This window comes from Primulina huaijiensis, chromosome 10 (genome assembly GCF_012295235.1).
Source record: "Primulina huaijiensis isolate GDHJ02 chromosome 10, ASM1229523v2, whole genome shotgun sequence".
NCBI lineage: Eukaryota > Viridiplantae > Streptophyta > Magnoliopsida > Lamiales > Gesneriaceae > Primulina > Primulina huaijiensis.
This window is the reverse complement of record NC_133315.1, coordinates 15,511,514-15,529,869: the sequence shown is the minus strand read 5'-3', so window position 1 is coordinate 15,529,869 and position 18,356 is coordinate 15,511,514. Positions and strand designations below refer to the sequence as shown.

The 18,356-nt window shown below is 33.5% G+C and overlaps 2 protein-coding genes and 1 pseudogene across 2 annotated transcripts; 2 read left to right on the top strand and 1 right to left on the bottom strand.

Annotated features, from left to right (window-relative positions):
* Positions 1–804, top strand: LOC140985683 (casparian strip membrane protein 1-like). Its single transcript, XM_073453566.1, has 3 exons — positions 1–242; positions 336–459; positions 568–804. Exons 1-3 carry the CDS (start codon positions 1–3, stop codon positions 781–783), a joined length of 582 nt encoding a protein of 193 aa, XP_073309667.1. The 3' UTR covers positions 784–804.
* A 362-nt stretch (positions 805–1,166) lies between these two features.
* Positions 1,167–2,380, bottom strand: LOC140985682 (pentatricopeptide repeat-containing protein At5g15300-like; annotated as a pseudogene).
* A 13,603-nt stretch (positions 2,381–15,983) lies between these two features.
* On the top strand, positions 15,984–18,356 carry LOC140986708 (transcription factor MYB16-like). Its single transcript, XM_073455033.1, has 4 exons — positions 15,984–16,271; positions 16,528–16,657; positions 17,196–17,466; positions 17,632–18,356. Exons 1-4 carry the CDS (start codon positions 16,139–16,141, stop codon positions 18,211–18,213), a joined length of 1,116 nt encoding a protein of 371 aa, XP_073311134.1. The 5' UTR covers positions 15,984–16,138; the 3' UTR covers positions 18,214–18,356.

Sequence of the window (18,356 nt, the reverse complement as noted above, 5' to 3'; positions counted from 1 at the left end):
ATGTTTAAGAAAGAGAAGGAAAGTGCACCAGCGCAAGAAACCGGTGAGGCGCTCAAGAATGATGCTGCTCCAAAAGCTGCAAACGGTAGAGGAAAGACGATAATTGATTTGATCATGAGAATATTTGCTATGATTGGTACCTTGAGCAGCGCTATTGCTGTGGGACGAACTGGTCAAACTCTTCCACATTTCTCTGGGTTCCTTCAGTTCTCGGATGCGTACACCAATCTTCCGACATTTACGTAAGTTGTTAAGACCATATCACTAAAAGGTGCATTCCATTATTCCATAGCTTCGATGATATGTTGAATAGGCTATATGTGTTTGTGCCACAGGTTTTTCGTGGTTGCAAATGCAATAACAAGTGCGTACCTGGTTCTTTCGCTTGTGCTATCCATATTCCACATTCTGAAGACTGGTGCAAAAGTAACCAGAGCAGTGTTAATCATACTTGACTTGGTAATGTATCACATATAGAATCACGGATAAATCTTATTCTGGGATTACCATGAATATTGTTTTTCTCATGAGAGTAGTGCAACTGATACAAACTGCATCTTCTTGTAGGTGATACTAGCTCTTTTGATTTCTGGGGCATCTGCAGCAACAGCCATCGTGTATTTGGCTCACAATGGCAATCCTCAGGTCAACTGGTTTGCTATCTGCCAAGAGTACAACGCCTTCTGTGAGCGAGTGTCTGGCGCTTTAGTCGGATCCTTCTTAGCAATTCTCGTGCTTATGCTGTTGATATCATTGTCAGCTGTTTCCCTCTCTAAAATTTGATGCTGCTAGGGAAATTGATACATTCGAATCAAGCGCTGAACGTCTTCTCATTGTTCGTTTGTCTTCTCATTGTTCGTTTATTCTGAAAGATACAACCTTGTCATTGATTTGACATGCTTTATTTTTTTTTATATGGATTCAAGTGTAGTTCTACTATTGTACAAAACATTTCAAAAAAAATATTTCTTTGTATTCCATACTGATTGTGATTTATCCATTTATAAGTCAATGTACTCGCACCAAATGAGCTTTATGATAATATATGGATCAAATTTGAAGTATTTGGCATACCGAACAGATACAGACCTCAGCATCCATCAATAAAAGCCAGGTTCTTTTTCAAGAAACCAAAAAATGAAGGAGCTCAACATTTTTCTTTTCAATTAAACTAAAACCTCACTCTTCACCCCTCTTGAATCCATCAAATTTCTCACATTTTCAACTCCACTCCACTCCCCACCTGAAGCATAGATGTTCGACAATAACACAATCGCCACTTTCATCCTTTCCTAATCTGAGCAGTTGCGCATTAGTGTGTTTCCCAAGCTCTACATTACCATGTATTCTACAAGCTCCTAGTAATGTCCTCCAAATAATACCATTTGGTTCAATATTCATTATGTTAATAAATTCAAATGCTTCATTCAACAAGCCGACCCGCCCAAGCAAATCTACCATGCAGCCATAATGCTTAACATTTGGCTGTATATGATATATATACATCTTTCATCATATTGAATTATGCACGACCGTCATCAATTTGTCCAGCATGACTACAAGCAATCAGTACCCCAATAAATGTAATCGCATCGGGCTCAAACTTCGTCTTTCTCATCTCCTCGATAAGAGAAATGGATTTGTCCATGTAACCAATAAAAGCCAATCCTACGATTATCGAGTTCCATGACGAGACATCCCTATCTCTCATACATTGAAATACATCGAGCGCCTTGTCCATGCTTCCACACTTGGCGTACATGTCAATGAGAGAATTACCGAGAAAAACACTCAAGACTCCATCGCCCATCTCCGAAATGGAGCTATGTATCTTCTTTCCAACATCCAACGCTGAACGCTCCTAGATTTGTGCACGCGGACAAAAGACTCAATATTGTCACTTCATCGAGACTCTCCCCAGTGCTCCTCATCTCCTTGTACATCTCCAATGCTTTTTTGTGCTCCCCGCTTTCTACATAATCTGAAATCATGGCATTCCATGTAACAACATCTCTTTTAGGAACCACATCAAACAACTCCCTTGCACACTCCATCTCGTCTTGCTTCACATACCCCCTGATCATCACATTCCAAGAAACCAAGTCCTTCACAGGCATTTCATCAAACAGGCACGCATGCCATATGCAACCTTTATTTCCCCACAGTTTGAATGAAAGTAAATAAGTGTATTCCGGGCAAACTTATTCCACTCAAACCCGTATTTTGTTACTTTTCCATGCATTGCACAACCTACGCCAGCACAATAAAGTCTGGTTCACGCCTTAAGTACGAAAGGAAAAGTGTACAGTGGCGCCATAAGGACGAGCTTTGGTGGCAGAAGAAGCTCTTTGATGTGGCACTTCTCATAATCATTTACCATATGCAAGAAACCGAATCGATAACCTCAATTTGGATCCAATTCCAATGAAAATCAAAGAAACCGAACAAAAATTTAATATAAAAAAAAATTAAAGTCGTGCCATAATTTCGACCGCCAGAGTACAGGTAACGTCATATCTTGTTCAATCATCGTAGTCCATTTATTTATATAATAATAAATTTTGTCAGAAAATACAGCGTCGGACCATGTGAATGGGTGGAGTGACAGCAAGAATGGGGCCCATTGTACTCTACAATTTAACGCTTTGGGCTTGAAGCCTGCTTCCAATTAACATACTTGGCCTGTGGGACTATCTTCTCGTCGTACAAACAGTGTTGGGGGACAAGAAAACTTCAGTTATACCGGAGCTTTAGCACTAGATATCAGACGATTTTTCAATTTTGGCTTTTCAGAGAAGTACCACTCTTAGTCATGTCCAACTTTCTGCGAATTGTGTTGCTCACGACATTGTTTATTTTGCTTGTTCGTCTCACTCCCCTTTTGTTTGGAAGTGTGATAATTTTTTTTGGTTGATTGATGTTGTAATTAAAAATATTTTTTATTTTTAATAAATGACGAGTTTTCACACTAAAAAATTAGTGGATCCCTTTGTCTTATCTGCACATTACAAAGCCCATTGGACCACGCAAATAAATAGCTACTTTTTGCCAGCTCAGACTTCCAGAAATAATCTCGTGTTCTTCATGGGAATCTATAAATTTTATTTATTTATTTATTTTTTGTAATAAATGAAATTTCAATTTGTTTGTTTAGAAACTACGACTAAGACTTTTTTATACAAAAAGTAGTATTTTCCATAATAATTAAAAACCGTTTCACAAAAAACATGTTATTTACTAAAATTTGTTGAAAAATTATTTTAAAATGTGAAAAATATTTGTGTTGAAAATGTGAATGTTGAATGTTGAAAATTACGTAAAATTAGGTGTTGAATATTGAAAATTAGTGTGTGATGATGTAGGTAATGATGTATTTTATTTTTGGATTATTTGTAAAAATTTTCTATAAATAGATCTCTCATTTGTGAAGAAAATCACAATTGAGTTGAGAGAAAAATATTATAAAGTGTGTAGTGTGATAATTTTGAGAGTTTGAGATTTTTACTTTTTACCGTAAATTTTTACTTTTTCACAACACGTTATCAGCACGAAGCTCTAAAAGTCCTCCATATTTTTCCAAGCTCCGAACAGAAGAAAAAGGTAACAAAAGTAATAATATTTATTTTACTGTTATTTATTTATTGTTTATATATGTAATATATAATATAATGTTATTGTTAGAAATAATAAAAATAATTTTTTCAAAAACTTGTTATAAATCCTGGGAGGATGTTAAGACGACATCCCACACTCCCGGTAAGGGATACGACAAGTATAAAAGCCTATAAGGTTTTTTAAACAAAATAACTTATGACACCTAATTATAATAATGTGATATGATATACATAATTATTTAAATATGACTAATATTATATACACCATATTATTACCATAAAATTATACAAATACATACATTTATTTTCTTATACACCAACGGTAATAAACGGTAACAAAACGGCTAGTTTTTGCTCTATAAATACAATCTCACAAATACATTCAATCACTCCAACTTTCTCTTCTTCTCTAAAAATTATTCTTCATCAAATTTTCGAAGAAAAAAAGAAGATGGCTTTCACGAGGTTATTTTTAATTATTTTGGTTATCATACTCACCAGTCTTGTATTTATCGGAGAATATCCTCCTCGTGTGTTTTCTTTATTTTTACGAATACTTGTACTTGTTGTTTATCCATTACTTTGTATTGCAATATTCATTAACTAATAAAATGCATCGTAATTTTTAGTACCACCATGGCAAACTTGGCAAAGCTCGAATTCATCGCTCTTGATATTACTGGGAAAAACTATATGCCATGGACTCTTGATGTAGAAATGCATCTTGAGTCATTGGGTCTAAGCGAGACCATTAAAGAAAATGGTATATCTTCATCACAAGAAAAAGCAAAAGCTATAATATTTTTACGACGACACCTTGATGAAGGTTTAAAATGTGAATATCTCATCGAAAAAGATCCCATGGCTCTGTGGAAAGGATTAAAAGAGAGATTTGAACATATAAGGGAAGTTATACTTCCGACCGCCCGTGATGAATGGAATATGTTAAGATTCGAAGACTTTAAAAAAGTCAGTGATTACAATTCAGCGATGTATAGAATAATCTCGCAGTTAAAATTTTGTGGACATGAGGTTACAGAATCAGAAATGCTTGAAAAAATATTTTCCACGTTTCACGCATCAAATATAACACTACAGCAACAATATAGAGTGCGTGGAGTTGCGAGATATTCTGAACTCATCGCCTGTCTTCTTGTGGCGGAAAAGAACAACGAGCTATTAATGAGAAATTATCAGTCCCGACCCACTGGATCAACAGCATTTCCAGAAGTAAATGCTGTAAGCAAAAATGAATTTAAACCTGGAAACCAAAATCAAATTCAAAGACAAGATTTTGGTCGAGGTCGAGGTCGTGGACGTGGACGTGGACGAGGAAGTGGTCGTGGTCGTGGACGCGGACGCGGCCGTGGTTTTGAAAATAATCGAGATACTTATTTCTATAACTCATCTCAAAATAACGTCCCAAACCATCCACAGAAAAGGCATCAAGAAAACATGAGTGTTAATGAAAATCACTCGAAAAGATTTGAAAGTTCTTGTTTCAGATGCGGCACACCAGGACATTGGTCTCGTATTTGTCGAGCCCCTGAGCATCTTTGCAAACTTTATAAAGAATCAATAAAGGGGAAAGAAAAAGAGACCAACTTCACTGAACGAAGTGACCGTTTGAGTGATTCAACTCATTTTGATGCTGCTGATTTTATGAATGATTTATCTGGAAATGATCAATATGTTGGTGGGATAGAAATGAACAATATTGATGCTGCAGATTTTCTCAATGATTTCTCTGAAAATGAACAATATAGTGGTAAAATATAAATGTACAATAATTTATTTTTCATATATTGATATGATAATGTTTTATTGTACAATTATGATATGTGTTATATTTAAATATGTATTGTCATTAATTTTTTTCATTGCATATTTTTTGAAGTTCAAATATGGAAAATGCTATGAGCAAAGCTGAAGTTTGCATACTCGATAGTGGTACAACACACACTATCCTCCGAGATAAAAGATATTTCTTGGAACTAAAACCAACAAAAACAATTGTGAATACAATATCAGGTCCTGTAGACTTGATTAAAGGTTGTGGTAAAGCACAATTTTTGTTACCTAATGGTACAAAATTTTTGATTAATGATGCTTTGTATTCACCACAATCGAAAAGAAATTTGTTGAGTTTTAATGATATATACTCTCATGGGTATGATACTCAAACAATAAATGAAGGGAATGAGAAATATATGTGTCTTACCACATATAAATCAGGAAAGAAATATGTGATTGAAAAACTACCAATGCTCCCTACAGGATTGCATTATACACATATAAATCCCATTGAATCAAACATGGTAGTTGATAATTCTTCAATATTAAACAATTGGCATGATCGATTAGTACATCCTGGTTCAACAATGATGCGAAGAATTATAGAAAATACACATGGTCATCCGTTGAAAGACCAGAAGATCTTTCAGAATAATAAGTTTCAATGTAAAGCATGTTCTCTTGGAAAACTTATTATAAGACCATCACCAGCCAAAATCCAAACTGAATCACCAATGTTTCTTGAACGAATTCAGGGTGATATTTGTGGACCAATCCATCCACCATGTGGACCATTCAGATACTTTATGGTATTGATTGATGCCTCCAGCAGGTGGTCACATGTATGTTTATTGTCAACTCGAAATGTTGCATTTGCAAGATTACTTGCTCAAATAATAAAATTGAGGAATCAATTTTCCGATTATACAAACAAGAAAATTAGACTTGATAATGCTGGTGAATTTACTTCTCAGACTTTCATTGATTATTGTATGTCTATAGGAATCATTGTTGAGCATCCTGTTGCTCATGTACATACTCAAAATGGATTGGCTGAATCATTGATTAAACGTCTGCAAATGATTGTTAGACCAATGATTATGAAAACAAAGCTCCCTATTTTTATATGGGGACATGCAATTTTACATGCTGCTTCATTAATTCGCATCAGACCAAGTGCATATCATAAATACTCCCCATTGCAGCTTGCATTTGGTAAAGAACCAGACATTTCTCATCTGAGAATTTTTGGATGTATGGTGTATGTGCCTATTGCACCACCTCAACGAAAGAAAATGGGACCTCAAAGAAAGATTGGAATTTATATTGGTTATGATAGTCCATCGATCATTCGATATCTTGAACCTCAGACAGGCGACGTGTTCACAGCACGTTTTGCTGATTGTCATTTTAATGAGGAAATCTTCCCAATGATAGGGGGAGAACAGAAACATACCGAAAAAGAAATTATATGGTATGTATCATCATTGTTACATCTGGGTCCAAGAACAAAACAATGTGAAAAAGATGTACAGCAAATTGTGCACTTGCAACGAATATCAAATCAAATACCAGATGCATTTGTAGACACAAAAAGGGTAACTAAATCATATATACATGCTGCAAATGCCCCTGCTCGAATTGAAATTCCGAAGAAACAAATTGAAGATAGTCATGATGTCATTAAACGCCTGAAGCGTGGAAGGCAAGTTGGTTCCAAGGATAAAAATCCTCGAAAAAGAAAATTCATAGAGAAACACAATGATCACAAAATAGAGAATGATGTTCCTGAAGAAACACATAATGATCACAAAACAGAGAATGATGTTCCTGAAGAAACACATGATGATGAAAATGTTCTGTCAGAACCACAAACTGACGAGAATCATGAAATCTCTATCAATTATATTAATACTGAAAAAATATGGAACCGAAAAGATATAGAAGAAATTGATGATATATTTTCTTATAATGTGGCAATCGACATCATAAATGATAATGAAGATCATGAACCAAAATCTTTTGGTGAATGTAAAAATCGACAGGATTGGATAAAATGAAAAGATGCCATCCAGGTTGAATTGGATTCGCTAAATAAACGTAATGTTTTTGGACCTATAGTCCTTACACCTGAAGGTTTAAAACCTGTTGGTTACAAATGGGTTTTTATTCGAAAGAGAAATGAGAAAAATGAAATAGTAAGATATGAAGCTCGACTTGTTGCACAAGGTTTTTCTCAAAGGCTTGGAATTGATTATGAAGAAACGTATTCTCCTATGATGGATGCAATTACGTTTCGGTATTTGATTAGCTTGGCAGTATCTGAAAATTTAGAAATGCGTCTTATGGATGTTGTTACAGCCTACTTATATGGATCACTTGATAGTAATATATATATGAAAATCCCTGAAAGATTTAAGATGCCTGAAACACAAAGTTCAAAACCCGGAGAATGTTATTCTGTGAAATTACTAAGATCATTATATGGGTTGAAGCAATCCGGCAGAATGTGGTATAATAGGCTAAGTGATCACTTGATGAAAAAGGGATATGTAAATAATTCAATATGCCCTTGTGTTTTCATTAAGAAAACAACATCCGGATGCGTAATTATTGCTGTATATGTTGATGATTTAAACATCATTGGAACGAATAAGGAAATTCAAGAAGTTGTGTCATACTTGAAAGAAGAATTTGAAATGAAGGATCTTGGAAAAACCAAGTATTGTCTGGGTTTACAAATTGAACAAAAAGAATGTGGAATATTTGTTCACCAGACAAATTACACAGAAAATATCTTTAAACATTTTAATATGAACAAATCAAATCCTTTAAGTACTCCAATGGTTGTTAGATCATTAAACATAGAAAAGGATCCATTCCGTCCATGTGAAGATGATGAAGATATTCTTGGTCCAGAAGTACCATATCTAAGTGCTATCGGTGCCCTTATGTATCTTACAAATTGTACAAGGCCTGATATATCTTTTGCCGTAAATTTATTGGCAAGATTTAGCACATATCCAACAATGAGACATTGGAACGGAATTAAACATATATTCCGTTATCTACGAGGAACGACAGACTTGGGACTTTTGTATTCAAAATATGCTAATCCAAGTATAAATGGTTATGCCGATGCTGGATACTTATCTGATCCACACAAGGCACGTTCTCAAACTGGATATGTATTTACTCGTGGAGGCACTGCAATTTATTGGGGTTCACAGAAACAAACACTTGTAACAACTTCATCAAATCATGTCGAGATTATTGCACTACATGAAGCAAGCCGTGAATGTGTGTGGTTAAAATCAATGACTCAACATATCCAAATCTCATGCGGATTATCATTCGACGAGAAGCCTGTGATACTATATGAAGATAATGCTGCATGTATTGCTCAAATGAAAGAAGGATACATAAAAAGCGACAGAACTAAACATATTCCTCCTAAGTTCTTCGCATTCACCAAGGAGCTTGAGAAGAATAAATGTATTGATGTTCGTTACATTCAATCAAGTTAAAACTCATCAGATCTCTTCACAAAGGCACTTCCTACGACAATATTCAGAAAGCACATATATAATATTGGGATGCGCAATCTACGAAATTTGTGAAGAATTGTTCGTGTCAACATGAGGGGGAGTTTACGTGACTGCACTCTTTTTCCCTTACTATGGTTTTTATCCCAATGGGTTTTTCCTAGTAAGGTTTTTAACGAGGCAGTATAAAAACACGTAATGTATACAATCATTATGATCATCATCACAAGGGGGAGTGTTGAAAAATTATTTAAAAATGTGAAAAATATTTGTGTTGAAAATGTGAATGTTGAATGTTGAAAATTAGGTAAAATTAGGTGTTGAATATTGAAAATTAGTGTGTGATGATGTAGGTAATGATGTATTTTATTTTTAGATTATTTGTAAAAATTTTCTATAAATAGATCTCTCATTTGTGAAGAAAATCACAATTGAGTTGAGAAAAAAATATTATAAAGTGTGTAGTGTGATACCATTTTTTTTTTTTGATTTCAACACCCATTATTTTTTTTTTTGATTTCAACACCCATTGTTTTGGTCTTGATACCATATTCGGACCGTTACGATCAGTTCTTGATCTGTTTTGGTCGGTTTTACCGATCGAACGATTTTTTAGCACTTTCTGGTCCGAACCGATTGGTCCGATCCACTTTTGAAAACACTGACATGATCTTCTCTCTTCAAACTTGTTGAAAATAGATACCATATTTTTTTTTTGATTTCAACACCCATTGTTTTGGACGAATGAAATCTTTGTCGCTTGTAGATATTTATAGTATGCATTCATTTTCTCAAAACGATAATGACTGAATGAGATATTCGTTTGAAATGTGGATAGAGTAGAGCTAACGACACCAAAAACTGAGTGAATGGTGCCTCAATTTCCGGGCTACGACCCTAAAATAAAAGGATGGTCGTGGCATACGTGTCGATCAAAACTTAGAAAACTATGTATCGTTGGTGTGGATTCTCCAAAAGATCATTTCCTTGCTTTCATTCATTAAGCCTATCAATTCCAACAATCTCCTACATGAATTAAATTAATGTATGAATGTATATGATGACTAAAAGAGAGTTTACACAGAAATTTATCATATCAAGATTTGCAGTTTTTTGCTCTGAACCTTCCTTAGCATAATACTATCAGATTTACTATGTCATCAAGTAAGCATGATATTTTGAGCTTCTTGACAATTTGTGTAAAACCAGGCAATAGTACATACATGATACATTTCCTACCACTTCTATTTGATTTTTCAGGCTTTCTTTTATCGATGAAACACATATTGGCTTCATAAGTGTTTCGTTGAGGTGGTATGTCCTTACACTTAGATAGGTGATCTCTTTTTAACAGTATCCTATCATACTCCGTCTTTTTACAAGCAACAGACCATTAAAAGTACAAACTTATCCTTACTACATTTATAGAAAATAATACTCTTGTCATGTGAATGAGAAGAGAATAATTTCTAAGTGCTAGCACAAGTTTTTCGAATTTAGTTATCCTATTGAACCAAGATCTTGTGATCTCTAGTCAACAAGATTAGGTTGTCACTATGAAAATTTTATTTTGTAGATTTTAAGCTCATTCAACTTGATAAGCTATATAATATATCTTTATTTAAAGCTCTTTATAATGAATCCATTAAGCTATTTTAGGATTTCGATCAATTAAATTTGATAACACGAATGGAGATCAAGTTTAGCATGTATCATATATTCGATATACACGTTCAGATCTACCATCATTCATTCAATTTTGTGTCATATTTTATCAAAGTATTTCTAGCTTAAATAAAGCACCCCACACTTTGAGATATTTATTGGACTTTATAACAACTGAAAATGAATTACATCAATTTTTTTTCTTCGTTAAAAAATGTTGTTTACTCACTATACCGCTCCCCTACAATCATTGGGTAAGAATATATTTATAAATTTTAAGTGTCATAACTTAAAAATCAAAATTCATGATTTTATATCTTGTGAAGTTTGGATTTAAATGCACTTGCTTATGAAATTGAATAATGCTATAGGTACAACTAATATATCGTTACAACGATATTTACAACCATTATATCGCGAGATTTTACTGTTATATTTCGAAATTTTGTATTCAGTAGGTAGTGAGATTTTGACAAATTGAATTTTTTGTGTTGTACAAATTGATTTACAAATATGGATGTATTTGTAGCATCACTCTATGAAATTTAAATCCTTTCGAGTTCTTATAAACTTAGAAATCCAAATTCAAGATTTCAGTATCTTGCTAAATTTGGATTTTAATTGTTCTTGCTTAAACAATTCAAACTTTATATATTATTATCAGATTTGAAAACATTGTATTCTCCATGTCTACCACTTCACTTATCATTGGCGTTTAAACTTTCAAGTTTTCCAAATTTTAATCATTTTAACTTAGAAATCAAAATTCAAGATTTTAAATCTCTTGTAAATTTAGATTTATGTGTGTTTGCTTATAAAATTTTAAACTTGGAATCTCGAATTTCATTTACATTTTGAATTTTAATCATAAAAGCTTGTAAAACTTAATTTAAGATTTAATATCTTGTAAATTCAAAGTTTTAAGTATATATCTTACAAAATCAACTTTAATCAAATAATAAAGAGTACAACAATTTGTCACAACATATGCAATATGTTGTATATAATTGATGAACCATTCTTATGTATATCAGAAACTATTAAAGTTTCATCTTTCATTTCACAAGAGATACATATCATATCTTGTACTATTATCAATAAATATGATAAAATATTATTTTCTCATATTTAAGGAGACATTTAACTTTTCAATACATGGATTGAGACCATTTATGCTTAAACTCATATCCCATTTATTTATCTAATTTTTTAGACATGTGATGGATTTTCCTTTTCAATTTATAACCCAAGTTTAAGATATCGAGTCTCATTCCGATTTTATGTTTACTTAGTATCAAGAATTTGTTTTAAAATCAATCCATGGATATTGGATTCTTGAACTAAGAAACTACTTAAATGGACTTCTTTAGAGTCATGCGTTTGACATAATCTCGTGATTCATTACTTAAAAAAGTTACATTTTGCATGGGAAAATAATATTTCACAGTTCTTCAACGAAATAAATTCGAAATAACTTCAAGTTTAAGAACTATAACAAATGAAGCATTTGAAATTTCAAACCTGAAATTCAAAATTCAGATATTTGCAAGTCGTTGTATTATTGTGAGACTCTAGTCTCTGTGCCGATCATCATGTATTTGATATTCCATCATTTTTTTCAAGCTTAGAGCCTCTGCAACCAATTTCCATGCATCATTGACGAAAAAATTCTCGTCGAGATCGACATTCTGATGGCATGCTAGGAATGGTGCCATCTTCTTGACTGAACAGAAATTCTGAGAGCATTTCAATATTTATTCCATCTGCAGAGAATCATAAATTCATCACTCTGCCTTGGATTCTTCTTTTATCTAATTCGGCTAGCTTTTCTTCGGCTTCACGAAGCAAAAACAAGAACAGTTAAGACTCTGGAACAAGAACTTCTTTATACCTCTGTTGGTCATCAAGGAGAACTTCTTTGAAAATCATGAGAAAAAACGTCTTAAGATTGCTGGTGTGGATTCTCCAAAAGACCATTCACAAGATCTGCAATATGAAGGTGACAATTTTCAAAACGAATGTTAGCAAATTTGAAGTCGAGGTTTGAAAAATATTTGTCATTAAAAAGCATTTGTCCCGCACTTATTGCTCACGTGATATTACAATCATCTCCCAAGATTCTAACGACTTCTAACTTGTGATAGTAGCACTACAAATCATAAGTTTCTTAACCATGAAATGATATAAACTTTATTTTATTTAGAAGAAGAAGACTCTTATGAATGCAAGTGGTCTTGTTCAGAATTTCAGAAATTCCATTAAAAAAAATCTAATTCAAAGTGATCTAGCATCCATATTTAATCTTATTAATATGAAAAGACAAGTCGATTCATTCATATAAGTGTCTCTTGGTCCATATAACTTATTTTAACAATCAAAATACATCATTTGGAGGGAATGATATCAAGAAAACTCGAAAATACAAACATCTTTTCATGAAAACATCGAGACTAGCGTAGGGGCACCCATTTTGCGTTTCCGGGCGCCCCTATGCTGCACAGGCTGCCATGCAGCACCACACAAGCAGGGGCACACTGAAAATGTGTGCCCCTGCACTGCCTATGCTGCCTGGAACTTCCTGGTGACTCTTTTAGCGCGGATTCCTCCTCTGGTGAAGTCATTTTGTGTTTTTATTAACTTCCACCTATAATTTTTATTCATTAAGCCTATCTATTCCAACATATGTATCATTCTCAATCATCGAGATTAACTCCCGGTGCATTTTTATACATGAACGTCTAAATTCAAACAAAAAATTTGAGGTTTTTTGTTTGAATTTAGATGTTTGCAGTTATAAAAAATGCATCGAGAGTAACACTCCCAGGATTGCATAGATTGAGCCAACAAAACTATCATCCTAATAATTACAAAATCAAGTACTTTTTCATCATCTTTTTTCCCTTTCTCGGATTTCATTTTAATTTTGAATTTTATAAGTTTTTAGGCTTAAAATACGAGTTCGTAAAAAGACAAGGTCTTGATTATATGTTTAAATCTAAACATTTGTTGGATATAAAATCCTGAATTTGAACTTTTAAGTTTCGAATACATAGATTCGAAACTTGAGAGTTTATACACAAAGTTCAATAACATTTTAAACATTTTGAGTTACATATGACTTTTAACACTTGTAGCACACGTCGGACATGTAGTGCTAACAACTTTGCATATCTGAGTAGGATAATAACATTTTAAGTATAAGGAGTCAAATTCTTATCTCGACTATGTATCATCAAGATTTCTAGCCCCAACATTCATACCAACAAGGACTACTAAAATTTGTTTTACCAAGAATTATAAGCCGAAAAAAAAAACCAATTAATATTGAATCCATGTTGCTTCAAAGTGATGTAGAATTGAATTCATGATGGGGAAGCTCTCCCAGCGCCTATTTAACTATTTCTTAATTTAATAAATTCAAGTATTATATTTTATATGTAAAATGAATTATTTAAAATGTGATGGAGCAGAAAAAAAATAAATAAATAAAAGTCATGTGATAAGTGAAGTAATAACCGTGTATGCGGCTGGTTAATGATGAATTAAAATTTGAAAAATAAATGCGCAGTGATTGGCTGAATTAAATATATAATGAATTGAATAATATACGCCTATTAATAATTATAGAGTTTCAGGTCCAACCAATTACAATTATTTGGGTTGAACTTTTATTTGAGCCCAGAAATCAATCAGATTAATCCATTAATTATTGGGGTCAAAATATGCATTATTTAGCAATTTGTTTCTAATTTGACCCTATATAATATTTTTAAAAAAAATCATGTCAGACAGTCTCAGATGTCAATTTTATGATACAGATATTCTATTTGGGTAATTCGTAAAAAGTATTACTTTTTTAATACCAAAAATATTATTATCTATTGTAAATATGAGCATGGTTGACCTGTCCAACGAATTAAGATCTGGTAGACCGTCTCACAATATACATATTCTATAATATTTCAATTATGTCAATATTTTGTTAATTATGAAAATGCAAGACTTAAATGGGAATCATTGGTATTAACTTACTTTAATTATTAAATATGGAAAAATGAGAGAATTAATGGGAATCATTGGTATTAACTTACATTTTAAAAGTGACAACTATCAATAGTGCATCTAAGTGTGAAATTTTTTCATTATTACATATCAGATAATTGATTATTATTGATAAATATTCATCGTTAGATGTACTCTTAAGACACCAGGATACTCCGTCAGAGTAATGTCATAAAGGTTACATAAAAATTTATTTTTGCAAAAAATATGTACAAAACTTGTGTGAGACGGTCTCAAGTGTCGTATTTTATTAGACAGATCTTTTACTTGGTCATCAATGAAAAAATATTACTTTTTATGCTAAGAGTATTATTTTTTATTGTGAATATAAGTAGGATTGACCCGTCTTACGGATAAAAATTCGTGAGACAGTTTCACATAAGACTTACTCAAAAATATGATATGTCCTGTGCAATTTACTTTTTGAATTTACATATGTTCCATGGACTAAGAAGGTACTCATGAGTTATACTTATGCCACATTCAACTTGTAATTATTTCAAACAAGATATTTTTAATTACACACATTTTTTCTATGTTAAGATAACAATTATTTTAATTAATGTCAACTTTTTTGTGTACCAATCATAATCTTAAAGTTTGATGGTTTGTTTTGATTATTTTTGTTTTAAACATTTAATAACTGAAAACATAATTTATGATTTATATAGTATAAATCACCGATATGTACTTGAAAATAAAATAGTTTGATTTTCAAATTAGATATTTCTATCAGACTAGGTCTCTTGTGAGACAGTCTCACGAATCTTTATCTGTGAGACGGGTTAACCCTACCGATATTCCCAATAAAAAGTATTATTCTTAGCATAAAAAATAATATTTTTTCATGGATGACCCAAAATACGATCCGTGAGACCGTCTCACACAAGTTTTTGTCTTTCTCATAATGATAATTAAAACAAAACCAAAACTTAGATAATTAAAACAAAACCAAAACTTAGTTTAAGAAAACCCAACCAAACTGATTAAAGTATACATAACTTAATTGCATAAATTTGAAATTCAATATCATTTAGAAATTAAAAAAAAAATCTTTGAGTTGGAGATTGCAATTAATCCATCCGCCGACAATACCCCGAAAAATGGAAATATTATACGGAGCTATAATTTAATTCGATAATAATACAATCATAACGTTCATATATTAATGCGAAAATTTATTCAAAAAATATATATATTAATGAGACTGACTCAGGCTATTAAATCTTTGCTCCCTGTAGTTTATTTTTATTATTATTTATTTTATTATTATTAATCTTGGCTTATATTTAAAGCACGGACTTGTCTTGCACAGAACTGGCACTGAACTGTCTTCATTTCCCTTTCCTCTCCCCATATTATGTTCTACTGCTACACCTAATCTTATTCAAATGAATCAATAAATAATTCAGCAAGATCGATCGAAAAATTATCATATTTATTCGGCCATTTGCAAATATGGGTCGATCCCCGTGTTGCGATAAAATCGGGTTGAAGAAAGGTCCGTGGACACCGGAAGAAGATCAGAAACTGCTGGCTTATATCGAAGAACACGGCCATGGAAGCTGGCGCGCCTTGCCGGCCAAAGCTGGTGATTCGTTTTCAACAGTTTTTTTAAGGGGAGAACTGCATTCGACGTCCTTTAGTAAAACTGAAAAGACAACGAAATACTATGTCTTATGTTTTTCAAAATGCTCTAGTGATTTAAAAAACATGGGGTTTACATAGATAGTTTGGTGTCTTTTTTGACTTTTCACAGTGTCGCAACTGCGATTTGCCCCGTTTTTAGCGAGGAGAATATGGTAGAACTTGCTAATTCGACGGTTTTTATGTACGTAATCGAGCAGGGCTGGAGAGATGTGGGAAAAGCTGCAGATTAAGGTGGACTAATTACTTGAGGCCTGATATCAAACGAGGAAAATTCAGTTTGCAAGAAGAACAAACCATCATTCAGCTCCATGCTCTCTTGGGGAACAGGTAGATCATCATTACATGAAGAGATTCGTTTGTTTTTAGTATTGCATTTTGGTAACTAAAACAAATGTTTCTGGTAAGAATTCTGACGTCTATATTTCAACCTTCTTAATTTTTTTAGTTTGACTGCTATTTATGGAGATGGGAAAAGACTAATTAATTATTCTCTAATGTCAGAGTTGTGATGAGTAGCAGCATTTACTCTCTGCGATGCATCGTTGCTCTCAATACTCTTGCACCATCTGCCTCAAATTTATTTAAAATTGCAGGAGCATCCTTTTTTTTTTTTTTATCGCTCGTGTGTCCGGTTGAAATCAAGAACTTTGATGAAAGCTGGATATGTAAATATAAATCAACTTTAAGATGTGTCAACTAATCATTCGAGCATGAAATTCAAATAAAATAATTTTTAATTCGAGACCTCGACATTTTTCCTCAAAATTTAGCTTTTTGGTAGAGCATTTTATAGATGTTACGAAGTTCTTGTATCAGTTTACATGGTGCAATGAGACAACAAACGGTGTTGTGTCTTTGTTCACAGGTGGTCGGCCATTGCCACTCATTTGCCCAAAAGAACAGACAACGAGATTAAGAATTATTGGAACACACATGTTAAGAAGCGCTTGGCCAAAATGGGTATTGACCCGATCACCCATAAGCCCAAAAACGACGCCCTTCTGTCCCGCGACGTGAATTCCAAGAGCTCGGCTAATCTCAGCCATATGGCGCAGTGGGAGAGCGCTCGGCTCCAAGCTGAAGCCCGACTAGTCAGGCAGTCTAAGCTTCGTTCGGTTGATGCAAATTTGTTTCAGGTCTGACAGAAAGTTATTGATTTTATCAAAAATAATTTTATTTATACGTCATTTTATGTTGCAACGAACCGGAAGGATTAAAAGCTATGAAAAACTTAAGAATGATTCAAAAATATAATTTCTCTAATATTAGATAATTAATATACTCTTTTTACTTGTTCCCAGAACCCGGAACTGGCTCTCATTTCTAGCCCGCACGTGGGCCCGACCCGATATCTGGATGTGACGAAAGCGTCCAACGGCGGAGGGCTTTGGGAAAAAACTACGGAAGCCAATAATGCTGGTGGAACAGTTGCTTCAGTGACTGAACTGGGCCGCGATTCGGAATCTCCAACTTCGACACTCCGCTCAGGCACGGGGAATATCGGAGAGAGCGCCGCTGCATTAATCGTGAATTCATCCGAATCATGTGACGGCGGAATCGCAGAAGAGGAAAACGAAGGAGAGTGGAAAGGATTCGGGAACTCAATTACCTTCCTGCCGGAGATAAACGAAATTCCTCCAGTGGTGGAGAACGCGTGGGTTTGGGAATCTCTGAGCGGGAATAATAATTCTTCGGAGCAGGTTCCTTGTGAGAATTTCGTCGAGACGTTTACGGATCTTCTGCTTAGCACGTATGCAGACGGCGGCGGCGGCGGCTCGGATAGCGGCGGCGCTAAAGGTGGTGATTATTTAGAGGATAACAAGAATTATTGGAGCAGCATTCTTAATTTAGTGGATTCTTCGTTGAATTCGCCACTGCTTTAATTTCGAATAATATTTTTTTTAAAGAATTTTTCTCGAAAACTTTAAACTGTACTCTAATGTAAAATTTTTTATTTTGAGTTATTGAATAATTATTGTAAAAATTCATGTCGATTAGACCACTAAAGTTTATTACCAAATTCGAA

Coding starts and splice junctions, on each gene's coding strand:
- LOC140985683 (XM_073453566.1), top strand. CDS start 1: ATGTTTAAGAAAGAGAAGGAAAGTGCACCAGCGCAAGAAACCGGTGAG. Junction 243..335: donor ACCAATCTTCCGACATTTAC/GTAAGTTGTTAA, acceptor TTTGTGCCACAG/GTTTTTCGTGGTTGCAAATG. Junction 460..567: donor TGTTAATCATACTTGACTTG/GTAATGTATCAC, acceptor ATCTTCTTGTAG/GTGATACTAGCTCTTTTGAT.
- LOC140986708 (XM_073455033.1), top strand. CDS start 16,139: ATGGGTCGATCCCCGTGTTGCGATAAAATCGGGTTGAAGAAAGGTCCG. Junction 16,658..17,195: donor CATGCTCTCTTGGGGAACAG/GTAGATCATCAT, acceptor CTTTGTTCACAG/GTGGTCGGCCATTGCCACTC. Junction 17,467..17,631: donor TTGATGCAAATTTGTTTCAG/GTCTGACAGAAA, acceptor ACTTGTTCCCAG/AACCCGGAACTGGCTCTCAT.